Genomic DNA, 13913 nt, shown 5'->3' with positions numbered 1-13913 from the left:
TGGAATTTCTGCAGAACACCACTGTGACTTTGGGAAATGAGACTGTCATAAGCAACAGTATGAAGGATAACCCTCACATGCGTTACTATGCTGGCATCTATGCACTGTCTATGGCAGTTATGTTGATCCTGAAAGCTGTTCGTGGTGTGGTCTTTGTAAAGGTATGTGCCAGTGCTGATGTTTGTCTCCCCCTCCTCCTGCTTCTGCAAATTGCTGTCACTGTGGTTCTTTCAGTCCTCTCTCAAGAGAGACTTCTGAACCAGAGTCAATCATGGATTGTAATGTTTTCATAGCCAGCTCCTGAGGCCACACCATATTTCTGCTAAACTTCTGCCCAAATTAATTGCTTCCTCCATTGGTTGGAAGCACAGAATGCAGTAAAAAAACCCTCTTATGGTTGGAGGGAGAAACAGAGTAGAATAATTGGGTGCCAGAGGAGAAGCAGTAGCAGGAATATAAACACTGCTTTGTGACCCTGCAATGTTTTCTGCATTGTCAGGGAACCCTCAGAGCATCCTCAAGGCTCCATGACGAGCTCTTCCGACGGATCCTGCGTAGCCCCATGAAGTTTTTTGATACTACACCCACTGGGAGGATCCTCAACAGGTTTTCCAAAGACATGGATGAAGGTATCTCTCGCTCTGTGACCTGTAAATCCCATATTCAGAGCTCCCAGTTAACTCCTGAATACTCTCCAATCTATTGCTCTTGGGGTGACTGTACCCTATGTCTGTTGTCAAATGTGCACCTGCAGTAAACAAAAAAGGAATTGGGATGTACCTGGGTGATGATTCTAGAAGTCAGCTGATGGCTCAGGCATGACCATTCACTTACAAAGAAGGAAATGTGCCACTGCTGTACCTCCAGGCTGCACATGGGCTCTCAGCAGTTAATGCAGGAGCAACTTGAAACATTAGAGTGGAGCTGGTGTGCAGCAGAGGTGGTAATTAGGTCAGAGTTCCACCAGTGCTATTTCTGCAAATGGGAATAATTAGACTGCAAACAACTCAGAAGATGAAAACATGCCAATGAAAATGTGCATTTTAAATTTGAATAAACCAAGAGAAATCACTCTTTGTTACTGATGTACAGCTGGACTGAGTTGATTTCTATAGGTCATTTTAGTTTTCTGTACTCAAGATCTTCTTTTCCTTCCGTTTCACCAGTTGACGTTCGTTTGCCGTTTCAAGCGGAAATGTTCATCCAGAACGTCATCCTTGTGTTCTTCTGCGTGGGGGTGATTTCTGGGGTTTTCCCCTGGTTCCTGGTGGCAGTGGGGCCCCTCATTGTCCTGTTCACGGTTCTGCATGTTGTGTCTAGGTAAGTGCACCAGCTGCTTTGGCTAAAAGTACAGGTCCTTTCACCCTCAAATACAACGTAGTGGTTGGCATATGGTGGTTCTGCATGAAACTCAAAGTGCTTCTTTCTTTCCAGAGTCTTTATCCGAGAGCTCAAGCGTCTGGACAACATCACACAGTCTCCATTCTTGTCTCACATTACATCTAGCATCCAGGGTCTCTCCACAATCCACGCCTACCACAAAGGACAGGAATTTCTGCACAGGTCAGTCTAGATATCCATCTGGGCATGGTGGAGCACAAAGGCGAATGCAACAGCTTCTGGCATTCAGAAGGGTTTATTACTGGGGTCTGATGGATCATTGGTTCTATGACTGAAAGCTACTTTTCTAGGGAAAAACATTGAGAGAACAGAGGGAAGGGTAAGGGAAAGCTGGGAAGAGCAGCAGTGGGGAAAGTTTGCAAACCCTGCCATCGTGTTTTGGTTTGAAACAGGGTCAGTGATGAGTCTTCCCACCCTGCATCCTGATACTGGAACAGGGGTTTCAACAAGTCTGATATCTGTAGAACTTCAGGCTCATGGAGTCTACTAACCGTTGCTGTTTGTTTCAGGTACCAGGAGCTGCTGGATGACAACCAGGCCCCGTTTTACCTGTTCAGCTGCGCAATGCGCTGGCTGGCTGTGCGCCTGGACATCATCAGCATTGCTCTGATCACAACCACTGGCCTTATGATTGTCCTGATGCATGGCCAGATCCCTCCTGCCTATGCTGGACTGGCCATCTCATACGCTGTGCAGGTGAGTGTGGCCACTTACTGTAACAGTTAATTTCTCTTTTGATGTAGATATTGCTAATGAGCAGACAGCATCCAGCGCTGGTTCAGAGGAGCCGCTGGGCTCTGAGCGCTCGTGTTGGAGCTGCTGTTTGGCCTCTTCTGCCTCCTTGTGGCGCTGAGTGAAATTAAAGAGCTTAGACATCTCGTACTTCAAGCTGTTCTCTTGGGAAATGTTTCTAAGTTGCTGGTTTCTCAAGGGATTCATAAATTATAGTGATTTTAAAATGAACTATTTAGTTAACTTGCCTTGAACACTTTTAGTTATATGGTGCCCAATGTCAAGAGCGTCAAATATCATAGAATTCTTTAGGTTGGAGAACACCAGTTAGGTCATAGAGTCCAACTATTTCCTCAGCAATGCCAAACCCACCACTAAACCATGCCCCCAAGTGCCACATCTACACGACTTGAATACCTCCAGGGATGGTGACTCCACCACTCTCCTGGGCAGTGTGTTTCAGTCCTTGGCAATTATTTTCATGAAGAAATCTTCCTAACATCCAATCTAAACCTCCCCTGGCACAGCTTGAAGTTGTTTCCTCTTGTCCTATTGCTTGTTAAGTGGGAAAAGAGAACCATCCCCACCTGGCTACACCCTCCTTTCAGGGAGTTGTAGAGAGTGATAAGATCTCCTGTGAGCCTCCTCTTCTTCAGACTGAGCCTCTCCACCTCCCTCAGCTGCTCCTCACAGAACTCCAGATCCTTGCCCAGCTCTGTTGCCCTTCTCTGGACATGCTCCAGCACCTCAGTGTCTGTCTTGTAGTGAGGGGCCCAAAACTGAGCACAGGGTTTGAGATGTGACCTCACCAAGTCCCAAATACAGTCACTGCCCTGATCCTGCTGGCCACATTCATCTCTTAGTTCAATAACAAGTCACAGCTCTAAATTTTCTTCTTTTATCCCTTCAGTTAACAGGGTTATTCCAGTTTACAGTCAGACTGGCTTCAGAGACAGAAGCTCGTTTCACCTCAGTTGAGAGGATTGACCACTATATCAAGGTAGGACTGTAATGCATTCAACTGCCTGTTGTGAAATTTTGTGTTGCTTGTTACATCGCTGGCCTCAGCCATAGTCTACCTTAGTACAGAATAGATGTGAATATATGTTCCTGAGCTTGGAAAGGCACTGAAGCCTGTGCTGTAACACTGCAGAGTGAGTTTGTTTTGTGAAGCACATGTATCAGCACTGGGGGGCTGAATGGCCCCAGAACTGGCAGGTAACTAAACTTAGAGGCATTGCTGGATTTACTTAAGGCTATTGGAAGTTTGCTGGCACTCACAATAAAGAGTGGAGTGTGTGAAAGGGATAACATTGGGATTCAAAACATTATTTTACAGCAAAACGGTGGTGTTCTGGCATCCTTCATTCCAAACCCCATGGAATTCCTTCATTTAAACACAGATAACTGTTACTTTATCTACAAGTAATTCCACTTCATCTTAATAAGCCTACTTTTCCACAGCTGTCTTGCATAACATATGCTTGAAAAGTCAAGAGAATGCTTTTACTGTAAACATGAGAAATGTGCTCAGCTGAACATGAAAAATGTGCCAGGCTAAGTGCTTAGCAAGCTGCTCTGATTATCTGTAACCCTTTCTTTGTAACTGGGATTTGTGTGTGCAGAACTGGCCATAGGTCAGTGGGGAAAGTGTAGCCAGGAGAAAGCCTCCTACTGGGTGTGGTGTGGGAGGTGAAAGGCTTTTCCATTTAATGTTCCCATGAACCTCAGAGGGAGATGCATATATTTATTTGGTAAATCTGAGATATCCAGTAATTGATATTTCTAGCCTTTTTTTTAAAGCCTGTGGATTTAATCTACAGGTTAAAAAACAGAGAAGGAAAAAAACTCCTAACCTGTCTACTCCCCCAGTTAAATAAATTCTCTGGAGGCATATAAATAGAAAATTTCTGCATATGGAAGATTTGGTGACCATACCAGTTGGCAGCTGTGCCAAATATTGTATATCTCACTGGGCTGAAATGGGTTTATCACAATCAGGCCCTTGGTGGCAAAACCTACAGTTGTAGGCAGTTGTTTGGGGTTTTTTAAAAGTTATGTCTCTCACTCTATATCACTATTAAGCAACATTATATGTGATTTTTTTTAAAAAAATTGACCTCTAGACAGCCGTTTATGAAACTTTAAAACTAGTTTGAAGCTGAAGTGAAGGGGGGGTGGCCAGTGAAACACCATTCAGGCCCTCTGGGTCTTACCAAGGCCCAGGCTTGGCTCTTTTCAGTGGGACAATCAAAGTTTCTGTTTTGAGCACCAAGCTCAAAGAATTGGAGCACTATCATAGCAGATGGCTGTTTTTTCTCTCAAACCCCTGGTGTACAATTAATCTGCCTCTAACTAGATGCTGCAGATGTCCACAACTGACATCCCTGTGGGATCTCTCAATGGTCAGTGTAGGAAATGGGTGTCTCCAGAGGGCAATTTATTACCTGTTCCAAGTATTTATATTAGAATGAGAAAAATCACTCTCCAGGGATTCTGTTTTATAGCATTAGAGATTTCTCTTTGTAGAGACTACAAAGGAGTTGTCACAGCCTGGTTCAGTTACATGAGGTGAATCCCATGACAGGATTGCTGCCATTCTTTGAGGGTGCTTGTGCCAAATATGAGAAAGTGACCTTGACTTCACTCTAAACATGCTATAAAGCCTTGTGTTTGGCTTTCAGAGGTTCTGCTTTGCTGTTTAACCTGTGAACTGCTCAATAGGGGACGGAGTGAAACAGCAAAAGTGAGCAGGCTGGGAAGGACTGTCAGTGATTCAGTAGGACAGGGGAACATGAGGAGAAGGAAGAGGGTGGCATTTAATGTGTTACTTGGACATTCTCTTCTGTGTCAGAATCAACAGTGGTGACCCTGGCATGGCATAGCAAATGAGGCTTAGAAGTGCAGCAGATTTTGCATCCAGATTTTTGGAGTGCCATGAAACTCAATAGTATCGTGCAGATAAATAATAGGCCTAAAATACATTTTGAATTCCATTGATGAAAACCACTGTTGTATAGAAGGACTGATGTCATTACTGAGGCAACAGGAGGGGCATTAACAGTGTTGTGATCAGTGTAATACAGCAAACCTCTGGATCGCTGGGCCCACATCCAGCCAAACAGCTCATCATGAAACTGCCATAAATGATCTGGGCTGAGTCTGCAGGCAAGAACTGCTGAAAGCTGCAGCTGATAATTTTCCTTTGGTGCTTTGTTTACTGGAAACTGAACTTCTCTATTTTTGTTACAAGACGCTTTCCCTGGAAGCTCCTGCTCGAATTAAGAATAAAACTCCTCCTCTGGACTGGCCACAGGAAGGTGAAGTTGTTTTTGAAAATGCAGAGATGCGGTACCGAGAGAACCTCCCTCTGGTACTTAAAAAAGTGTCCTTTACCATCAAACCGAAGGAAAAGATTGGCATTGTGGGGAGGACGGGCTCAGGTAAGGAAAAGCACTAAGCAGAGTTAAATTTATACATTTACAGAATAGATCTGGGCAATTGTATTGGTTCTCCTTGGTGTTTGAAGAAGTTGGTTGCACAGGAGGGGTTGGGCACTCTGTCAGTGAAGGCTTCCATTCCTGTCTGTACATAAGCAAGATCCCTGTAAACAATAATGGAAACAAGTTTCCATTTAAAGCAGAGGGATATCCTACTATGCTTGAGCCAGTAGTATGTTGATCATATTTAACTCCCCAAACCACTGACCAGCACAGGTTGGTGCCTACAATGTGCTTGTTGCAGCTTGTCTGACTCTCCTGAAAGATTCTGTACTGATGCTGCAGCCAGGTTTGGCTCTGAGCCATCTCAGAGCTCTGTAATGTGAAGAATCCAAACCCCTGTTTGTGAGGTGCCTTAAATCAACCTCAAAATGAGTTTCTAAATAAGTAATTTGTATTGTTCTATTGGGTTTTCATGGCAGGGTTTTGGCAGTGGGGTTGGGGCGGCTCTACAGGGATGGCTTCTTTGAGGAGAGATTAGGAGCTGTCCCCACAATTGCTCAGAAGTTTAAATGCTGAACCTCAGAACTTACCAGAGCGTTGCTTGCCAGGACTTATTGGCATTTTAAAAGTTTTCTTAGATGTGGACAGCTTTTAAAATGCGTTCCCATCTGAAAGCTGTTACGATTCTGTACAAACATCAGTCTTGTTTTTCCTGTCTCATTTTTAGGGAAGTCTTCCCTTGGAATGGCACTCTTTCGTCTCGTTGAACTGTCTGGAGGCTGCATTAAAATTGATGGAGTGAAAATAAATGACATTGGCTTGGCAGATCTTCGGAGCAAACTCTCCATAATCCCTCAGGAACCTGTGCTGTTCAGTGGCACTGTGAGGTTAGTGAGACCGCAAGAAGGGACTGAGCAGTCTTCCAGCTTATACTGAAATGCAGTAGGTGCCCAGTGAGGTGGTAGCTCTCAGGCATCCTAGCTTCTGTTCTGGTTTTGAAACAAAAACACCCACAGATGAATGAGTTTAGCTGGCCGGTGTAGCATTGGGTGTGATCATCCTGTATGGAAGTCTTGCTTCCCTTTAGATGTGGTTGAAGTTTTAGTATCTTTGTCTTCCACATCTACTCTTGTCTTTTGGCTGATCTAACTTCAGTGTGCTGGGAGTATCTGATTTCCTTGGCAAGGAAACTGTTAGTGGAAGGCCAAATGGGAATCACCTGTCTGGATGAATTAGCACACTGCTGGCTTGTCATTCATTGCTGAGCTAAAATTCTGCTTGTTTTCTTCTTCCCCTTCCAGATCAAACTTGGATCCTTTCAATCAGTACACCGAGGAGCAAATCTGGGCTGCTTTGGAAAGGACTCACATGAAGGAGTGTGTAAGTATTATGTGCCCTGGGAGATGCATGTTGGCATTTGACTTCCAAAGCAACATAACCTGTTAGCAGCTACTAGAGGTCTTTAAGTTTTTTCTCTGCATTTTCCCCCTTGTTCTCTATGCTTTATTTGACCATTTTTTTTTCTTTTTTTCCCATGATTTTATCAGACTGATATTTTTTGGTTTTTAGGATCATGCCATGTTCTGTGGGTTTTTTTTCGCATATAGCATACACTAAATATCTATATATAAAGACATACACAGCAGAGTGCTGCTTCATCACAGGGATTCTTAAGGTGTTAAACATTTCAAGTGGTATTTTTCTGTATGTGCCTTAAATGTCCATTCTGTATTTCCATTTGACTGTACATGTCATATGTGAAGATTTGTGCTGAACTTACAACCTGCACTTTGCAAGGCCCTCTGCAGCAAGTCTTGCTGCCATGATATTTCCGATTCTTTTTCTTGTAAGTCAGGTGGCAGGTATGGCAATGGAACATAGTAACATTCCCTGAAGGAATTCCTGCAGGGACTAGGTTCACTCTCTTCTGGTGACAAAGATTGTCAGGACATCTGTTTGTGTTTATATGATTTTGTGCAGTGCGCTAAGAGTTTTGCCTCTTTCCCCACACAGGTTGCACAGCTGCCTATGAAACTTGATTCAGAAGTGATGGAAAATGGGGAGAACTTTTCTGTTGGAGAGAGACAGTTACTGTGCATAGCTAGAGCTCTGCTGCGTCGTTGCAAGGTGAGCACAGCAGGGAAAGAAATAGTAGGAGATACCAAAATTACAGGATTGAATAAGCCTTTTTATGTGCTGGATTATTCCTGTCTGTCAGAGGAATCACTTCAATGATTATAGCAACCCAGAGAGGTGTAAGGTTAAAACAACCAGGAAGGTATGTGTAACCAGCTCATGTAATGTCCTGCCATTGGAGAGGCATTGCTTGCAGGTGCTAACCATAGTGTGTCAGACTTGCCTAATCATTTATTAACAGTGTCCTCTTACTGGGGAGGGTCAGATTCTTCCCTTCTTCCACCTTTTTGTGAATATGAGCCAAGTGTTTTCCTTCTACGTGGTGCTCCACTAAAATGTGGTCTCCAAATGGAATTTGGGACCATGCTATGCCAGCCAAGAGAAAGATTTTGCAGGAATGGAAAACAAACAATAATTACAGTGAGAAAGGACTTTTGGATTGAGATTAACCAGGATTCTGGTTTTAACAACCTTTTCTCTGAAATGTGACATATCATAGTATTTTAAAGTTCACTCTGCATCTGTTTTTGAAGTCAGACTACTCAGCAGATGTTACTTCTGTCTCTGCAGTACCTGCACCAAGCACATCCAGTTCAGCTTTGACAAATCAGTTTTTCTGAGGGGAAGAGACTTCTTACTCAGCATAAGAAAGCTATTCAGCCTAGTCAGTATTGACTCATTCCAGGAGGAGTATCACCACCAGGGATGTGTCAAATTAGTTTACTGGTAAAATTTGTATTTGAGATTCATCTATTGAATATAAGATTGAAATTAGTGGAAACTTGAGGCCCAGGTCGTACCCCACATGTAGTTCTAGGATGTGACCATAAAAATGTGTCATCCATAGGCTTTGTTGAAGACAATTACATAAAGAAAACTGAAAGGGTCCTTGTAAAACCTGTGTTTGTGCCCACAAGTCTGTAAGGATTGCCAGTTGTGACAACACTTGGCTGTGGCCATTCCGCCTGCTCTATGTATTTTTATATTCAGGGAGGGAAGGTGTGACCATGAGTAACAGCCAGGACTCTGTGCTGCTTTCAGATATTGATCCTGGATGAAGCGACAGCTGCTATGGACACAGAGACAGACTTACTGATCCAGGAGACCATCAGAGAGGCGTTTGCAGACTGCACTATGTTAACAATTGCTCATCGCCTGCACACGGTCCTGGGCTGTGATCGGATCATGGTGCTAACACAGGGACAGGTGAGCAGGGAGGCATCACTGCCTCTGCTGTGGTGGTGCCATGTGTGCAGGCTGAACTGAGGGAACAGCTGCACTGCAGGGTAGAAAATCCTCTGTGTTCATTCATATCCTTGGTAGTAATACAACAGAAATCAGTTGCTGCCTGTGACAAGATCAAAGATGGCAAAGATTTTTTTCACATCAAGAAAGTACCATAGAATAACATTCTGTCTTTAAAAATCCTTTGGAGGCTTCCTTTGTAGGTTAATTCTGAGATGGGTAATAACATAAACATCTCTGCTAGGGCTCAGTGGCAGTTTCCCATTACTTCCATAAAGCCCTGTGCCATCAAGCACACCTATGACAGATACTTTACCTATTTTTCAGGCTTCTATTTGGGAGCCATAAACAGTTAAATGCAAGAACATTGGGCAAGGCTCTTAAAGGTAAAAAAGGCAAAAGCCTATAGCATCTGCCTCTGCCACAACTACCAGAGGTTGCTTCCTGTTGGGCTAGTTCCAGTTTTTGAGCCAGTTTGAAGCATTCCAGGTTACAGTATCACATACTTCCCCTGGCTGGTGTCTCATCTAAAGATGGATGCTGTGTTTTCTATTCTTTAGCATCACAAGTCCAAGGGGTGGGAGTCAATTCTCTGAATTTTACTGACATACTTTACCTGCCTTTTTGCTTTCAGGTAGTGGAATTCGACACCCCGACTGCCCTTCTGGCCAATGAGAACTCACGCTTCTATGCTATGTTTGCTGCTGCGGAGAACAAGGTTGCTGTCAAGGGCTGAAATTCAGGGCAAAGTCACTTTAATTTTGGAGAGCTACGCTCCCTGCCTGTGGCAGGCCAGCTCTTCCTCCTCCTCCTCGCAGATTATTGCCTTTTCATCTTTTAATTTTTAGCACAATGTGTCAAGCCAGAGAGTTTTTAAAATCATGTCAGAAGAACTCTTCATGTTTTTATTATTGTATTTATTCCATATTACTAATTTTTTGTTATTAAATGCACTCTACAAATGGCTCAGGGAGCCATAGTTATAAATGTATCAGAGGCCTATAATGAAGCTTTATACATGTAGCTATATCTATACATAATTCTGTATATAGCCTATATTTACAGTGGAAATGTAAGCTGTTTATTTTATATTAAAATAAGCACTGTATTAATAACAGTGCATATTCTTTTCTATCATTTTTGTACAGTTTATGGTACCAGAGATCTGGCTTTATCGGACTGTATCAGACAACGTTTTGTCTCTTACAGTTCGTCTTTTCCTAGTGCCGGATTTTCTGTGTGTCTGAGTGGAAGTGAAGCTTTGCAATAGTGTCCTTTATTGTCACATCTTTGTCTAGCGCAGCAGAGAAGAGCTCTGTGGTGTAACTATTGCATTGTAATTTATCAAAGCTACTTGGGGCATCGCTAACGTTCACCACGGCAGCAGCTGCTGCTTCCCATGATGCTTTTCCAAAGCTGGGTTTTTAGTGATCTGAGTGGAGAACCACTCCTGGGTCACATTAAGGCCTTGTATTTTCTCAGTGTCCTGACACAGTATTTCTAACTGTATCAGCAGAGTTTCTTTTAATGCAAGCAAGCCCAAGCTCTTCCTACTTCGCTGATCTAACACAACCAAAATCTTACTGTTTGTGGAATGATCTGTAACAAATTATTCATAAGGTTCAAATCATACCCTGTATGCTGGCAGGAAAGCCTTTTCAGAGTTGCTTCAGCTGACTGACTCTTTATCTTGAAGCTGCTAACACTCCTCAGAGGTTTAGGTTGGCTTTTGCTGGCATGGGTAACACTAACTCTTTGTTCTGCTCACTTATACTAAGATTAATCAACATCGATATTTCCTGTTTCTTTCTTGCACACTTGTTAAGGAAGTAGTCCTTGACCCCACATCTTCTGGAACCTTAAAGGGGTTCCTGTTGATCAGGATGTAACACTGGTGTAGGACATGCTTTTCTTACTGTAAATGACCTACCTCAGGTTACTGGGTCCTGCGTAGTGCGTTGCCATGATCACTGTACACCATCCCTGTTTTTTGGGACCTGTGGCCCGGGGGGACACAGTCGCTCCTGTGATAGCTGTGACTTATTGAATGGTCAGCGTTGCATGTCTTTGTCAACTTGGACATTTTGTAGCCTTAGCATGTTTGCAAAATGTCTCATTGAGGCAGAAATCTGAAAAGTAAATAAAACTATTTTGGGTTTTGTAAATTTTTTTGGCTTAAGTGGTTTGTTTTGGGCACATAAAGAACTTTGCACCTTTTTGAGCCCTGGGGAACAGGTTTGCAGGCTTATGGGTTTTGTTTTTCCTTTTGTCATGCACTGTGGTCTTATCTTTCTTTCATCAGAGTGAAAGTGTTTCTTTAAAAGTGTAGTGGGTGATTTTTGTGCCCTCCAGCATAGGGGTAGCTTGCAATACATGTATGTTGAGTAGTACAGGGAGTAATAATTTATAGTGCAAGTGTTCAAGCCAAGTAGAAGAGCTGAGGTCAGGTGGAAGACCTTCTTAGGCTCAGATTTTCCATTTTCTTTACTTGAAAGCACTACTGTTCAGAGTGACATGACTGCAAAGTCACAGGAAGAAGCATTTCTACCTACTGCTACCACAGACAGATTGTGGCATTAACAGAGCTAGAAGTATCACAAAAAGCCTTGTTGTGATTGTTCTTAACTCTTGCTTTGGACATGAGTTAACTGGCACAGACCTACCCTGCTCACAAGCCTGGAGTTTACCCCATGCACTTCAGTATTTCCCTTGAAGGAAATGGGCTGATGTACCTGGTTCTGCATGCTGCTGGGGTCAGTGTGTGGCTTCACTTTGCAGCTAAGGCTGAGCTAATGGCAGTCTGGGCAAAAGGGGAGCCATCCTGATCTTATCCTCCTTCTTCTTCCAGGCTGGGACTTCCTCTTCCCTTCCTGATGCCAGCAGTGGCTCTTGTGTGGTCCAGTTCAGAAAGCTAACTTGCAGAAAGCAGGAATGCAGTACAAAGGAGGAGACAGGAAGGCACTACCCACAGCAAGGGAGGTGAAATGGGGCTGCTCTTTTCAGGAGGTGCTGGCTGTAACAGTAGCATAGGTGTGAGAGGGAACTGCTCAGCATTTACTGCTCCAAACTGCTGCTTCCCAGTTGCTCTCCTAAGGAGCAGAATCTTTGCTGCAGCTTTGGTCAGCAGAAACAGCTCAGCAAGGTGCCACACAAGGGTCTGTGATGGAGCAGGTGAACAGTCACCTAAGAACAGCAGGGATTAGCTCAACCATTTTGTTAAACCTTGACTGCAGCACTGTTACTTTGGAATTAAAGACAGAGACTGACAGAAGGAAATGTTCTTTCTGTTGTGATCACTTCTGTGCTTCATTTGGCACTTGTTTCACAGGTGTTTCACTGAAGTATTGCTGCTCACAGGGGTAGCTGTCAAGTCTTACTGGCTTTTGTCCTGAACCACAGGAGCAAGCTGAGGCCTGGCCAAGGGCCCTGTCACTGAAGTGGAAGGAAGAAACATTGATATTTACAAATGGGATTGAAATATCTGTGTCTTTGGAGCATTCTGCAAGAGGTTGATGATGGTGATGGGAATGTTCAGGAGTTGGATTCCACTTCAGAATTTATAGTATGATATCCAGAGAAGACTTCATGCTATGAAGACTAGAATAAGACACTGGGATTGGGACAGAGACTTTCCTTAAAGAGATCCTACCCCAAATAGCAGGGAGATGGCACATGCTTCTGTTCTGGGTTAATATCAGCTGGCAACTAGGCCCTACACAGTCCCTTTGGGATGAGAGAACCAAGAAGGTAAAAGCTAGAAAGCTTGAGACTTGAGATCAAGACAGTTTAATAGGGAGAGGAGAAGTCACACAAGCAAAGCAAAACAAGGTATTCATTCCCCACTTCCCATGGGCATCTATCTCCATGAAAGCAAGGCTCCGTTGTGTGTAATGGTGATTTGGGAAAGCAAGCACCATCATTCTGAATGTCCCCTCCTTCCTCCCCAGCCTTTACAGTGCTGTATGGTCTGGAATATCTCTGTGGGCAGTCAGGTCAGCTGTCCCTGCTGTGTCCCCTCCCCATCTCCTTGAACACCCTCAGCCTCCGTGTTGGTCAGGTGAGGAGCAGAAATGTCCTTGGTTCTCTGCAAACCCTGCTCTGCAACAGCTATTCAAAATCCCTGAATTATCAACACTTTTCAGCACCGACCCCAAACACAGCCTGATACCAGCTACTGCGAAGAAAATTCACTCTAGCTCAGCTAAAACCAGTACACCTTACAGCAAAGGCTGTGGCCCAAAACCAGCAACGGTGCAAGAAGAGAGATATTTGCCTGGGACAACTGGTTGCTCTTTCTCTGGAATTTCCATTACATCAGTTTTGCTTATTCTTACCAAGCATAGCAAGTGCAGCTGATCCTGATTCATTATTAAAGCTTATAGCCTCTCCAAGAGAATGTGTTCCTTGTTCATCTCAGCTGTCTGATGAGTGGACATACTGCACTTGCTTGGGATTTCAACCAAAGCACAGGTAGGATTGTTCTAAAATTACCCTGGAGTTAACACGCAGTTAGATTGGGGTAATCAGGCCCTAAAGTTGTCCTGGCTTGAACACCTGAGACATTTATCTATTGTGAAGGTTGTGCAGGGTCAGATCCTGAGGTTGCTGGGGCTGTGCTCTGCCTATCACCTGTAGATGAAAGCCAAGTCGAACAGGCTCAGCGCATCACTGGGAACAAAATAGGAGGAAGCCAATTTCTTTCAAAAGGTAACTGGTATGAGTGAGAGAAGGTGTCAGAAGGATAAAAGCAGGGCATTTGATTTATTAAAGGAGGATGTGGACAGCAAAAATGGTAGGACAAGATGTTTTTCTTAGTTACAAGGGAATCTATTGCAAAGGCAAAATTTCTTTTTGAAGGTGCTTCAAAAGAAAACTGAGAACGTGCAGGGTGCTGTATGCAGCGACCAAAGAGCCTGAGTGCTATCTCATTTTTTACTGCAACTGTAGCATGTGTTT

The 13913-nt window shown here is 43.7% G+C and overlaps 1 protein-coding gene across 8 annotated transcripts in view; it reads left to right on the top strand.

Moving 5' to 3' along the window:
• ABCC5 (ATP binding cassette subfamily C member 5) overlaps positions 1-13463 on the top strand; it is a 52994-nt gene extending 39531 nt beyond the window's left edge. For 3 of the 8 annotated variants that reach the window (XM_040074402.2, XM_040074405.2, XM_040074401.2), the window contains 12 exons: positions 15-161; positions 500-629; positions 1167-1320; positions 1435-1563; positions 1911-2097; positions 3044-3133; positions 5387-5576; positions 6304-6463; positions 6878-6956; positions 7590-7703; positions 8754-8918; positions 9592-11122. In XM_040074402.2, coding sequence (XP_039930336.1) covers positions 15-161; positions 500-629; positions 1167-1320; positions 1435-1563; positions 1911-2097; positions 3044-3133; positions 5387-5576; positions 6304-6463; positions 6878-6956; positions 7590-7703; positions 8754-8918; positions 9592-9693 — 1647 coding nt within the window. In that variant the 3' untranslated portion in view covers positions 9694-11122. Of the gene's footprint in view, positions 1-14; positions 162-499; positions 630-1166; positions 1321-1434; positions 1564-1910; positions 2098-3043; positions 3134-5386; positions 5577-6303; positions 6464-6877; positions 6957-7589; positions 7704-8753; positions 8919-9591; positions 11123-11805 lie in introns of those variants that run through there. The other 5 variants (XM_058421976.1, XM_058421978.1, XM_058421979.1 and 2 more) reach the window with 4 other exon arrangements.
• Positions 13464-13913: the final 450 nt, after the last annotated feature.

The sequence above is a fragment of the Hirundo rustica genome, chromosome 10, assembly GCF_015227805.2.
Source record: "Hirundo rustica isolate bHirRus1 chromosome 10, bHirRus1.pri.v3, whole genome shotgun sequence".
Taxonomy (NCBI): domain Eukaryota; kingdom Metazoa; phylum Chordata; class Aves; order Passeriformes; family Hirundinidae; genus Hirundo; species Hirundo rustica.
Note: the sequence above shows the minus strand (reverse complement) of the source record. Positions and strands in the feature narration are given on the sequence as shown.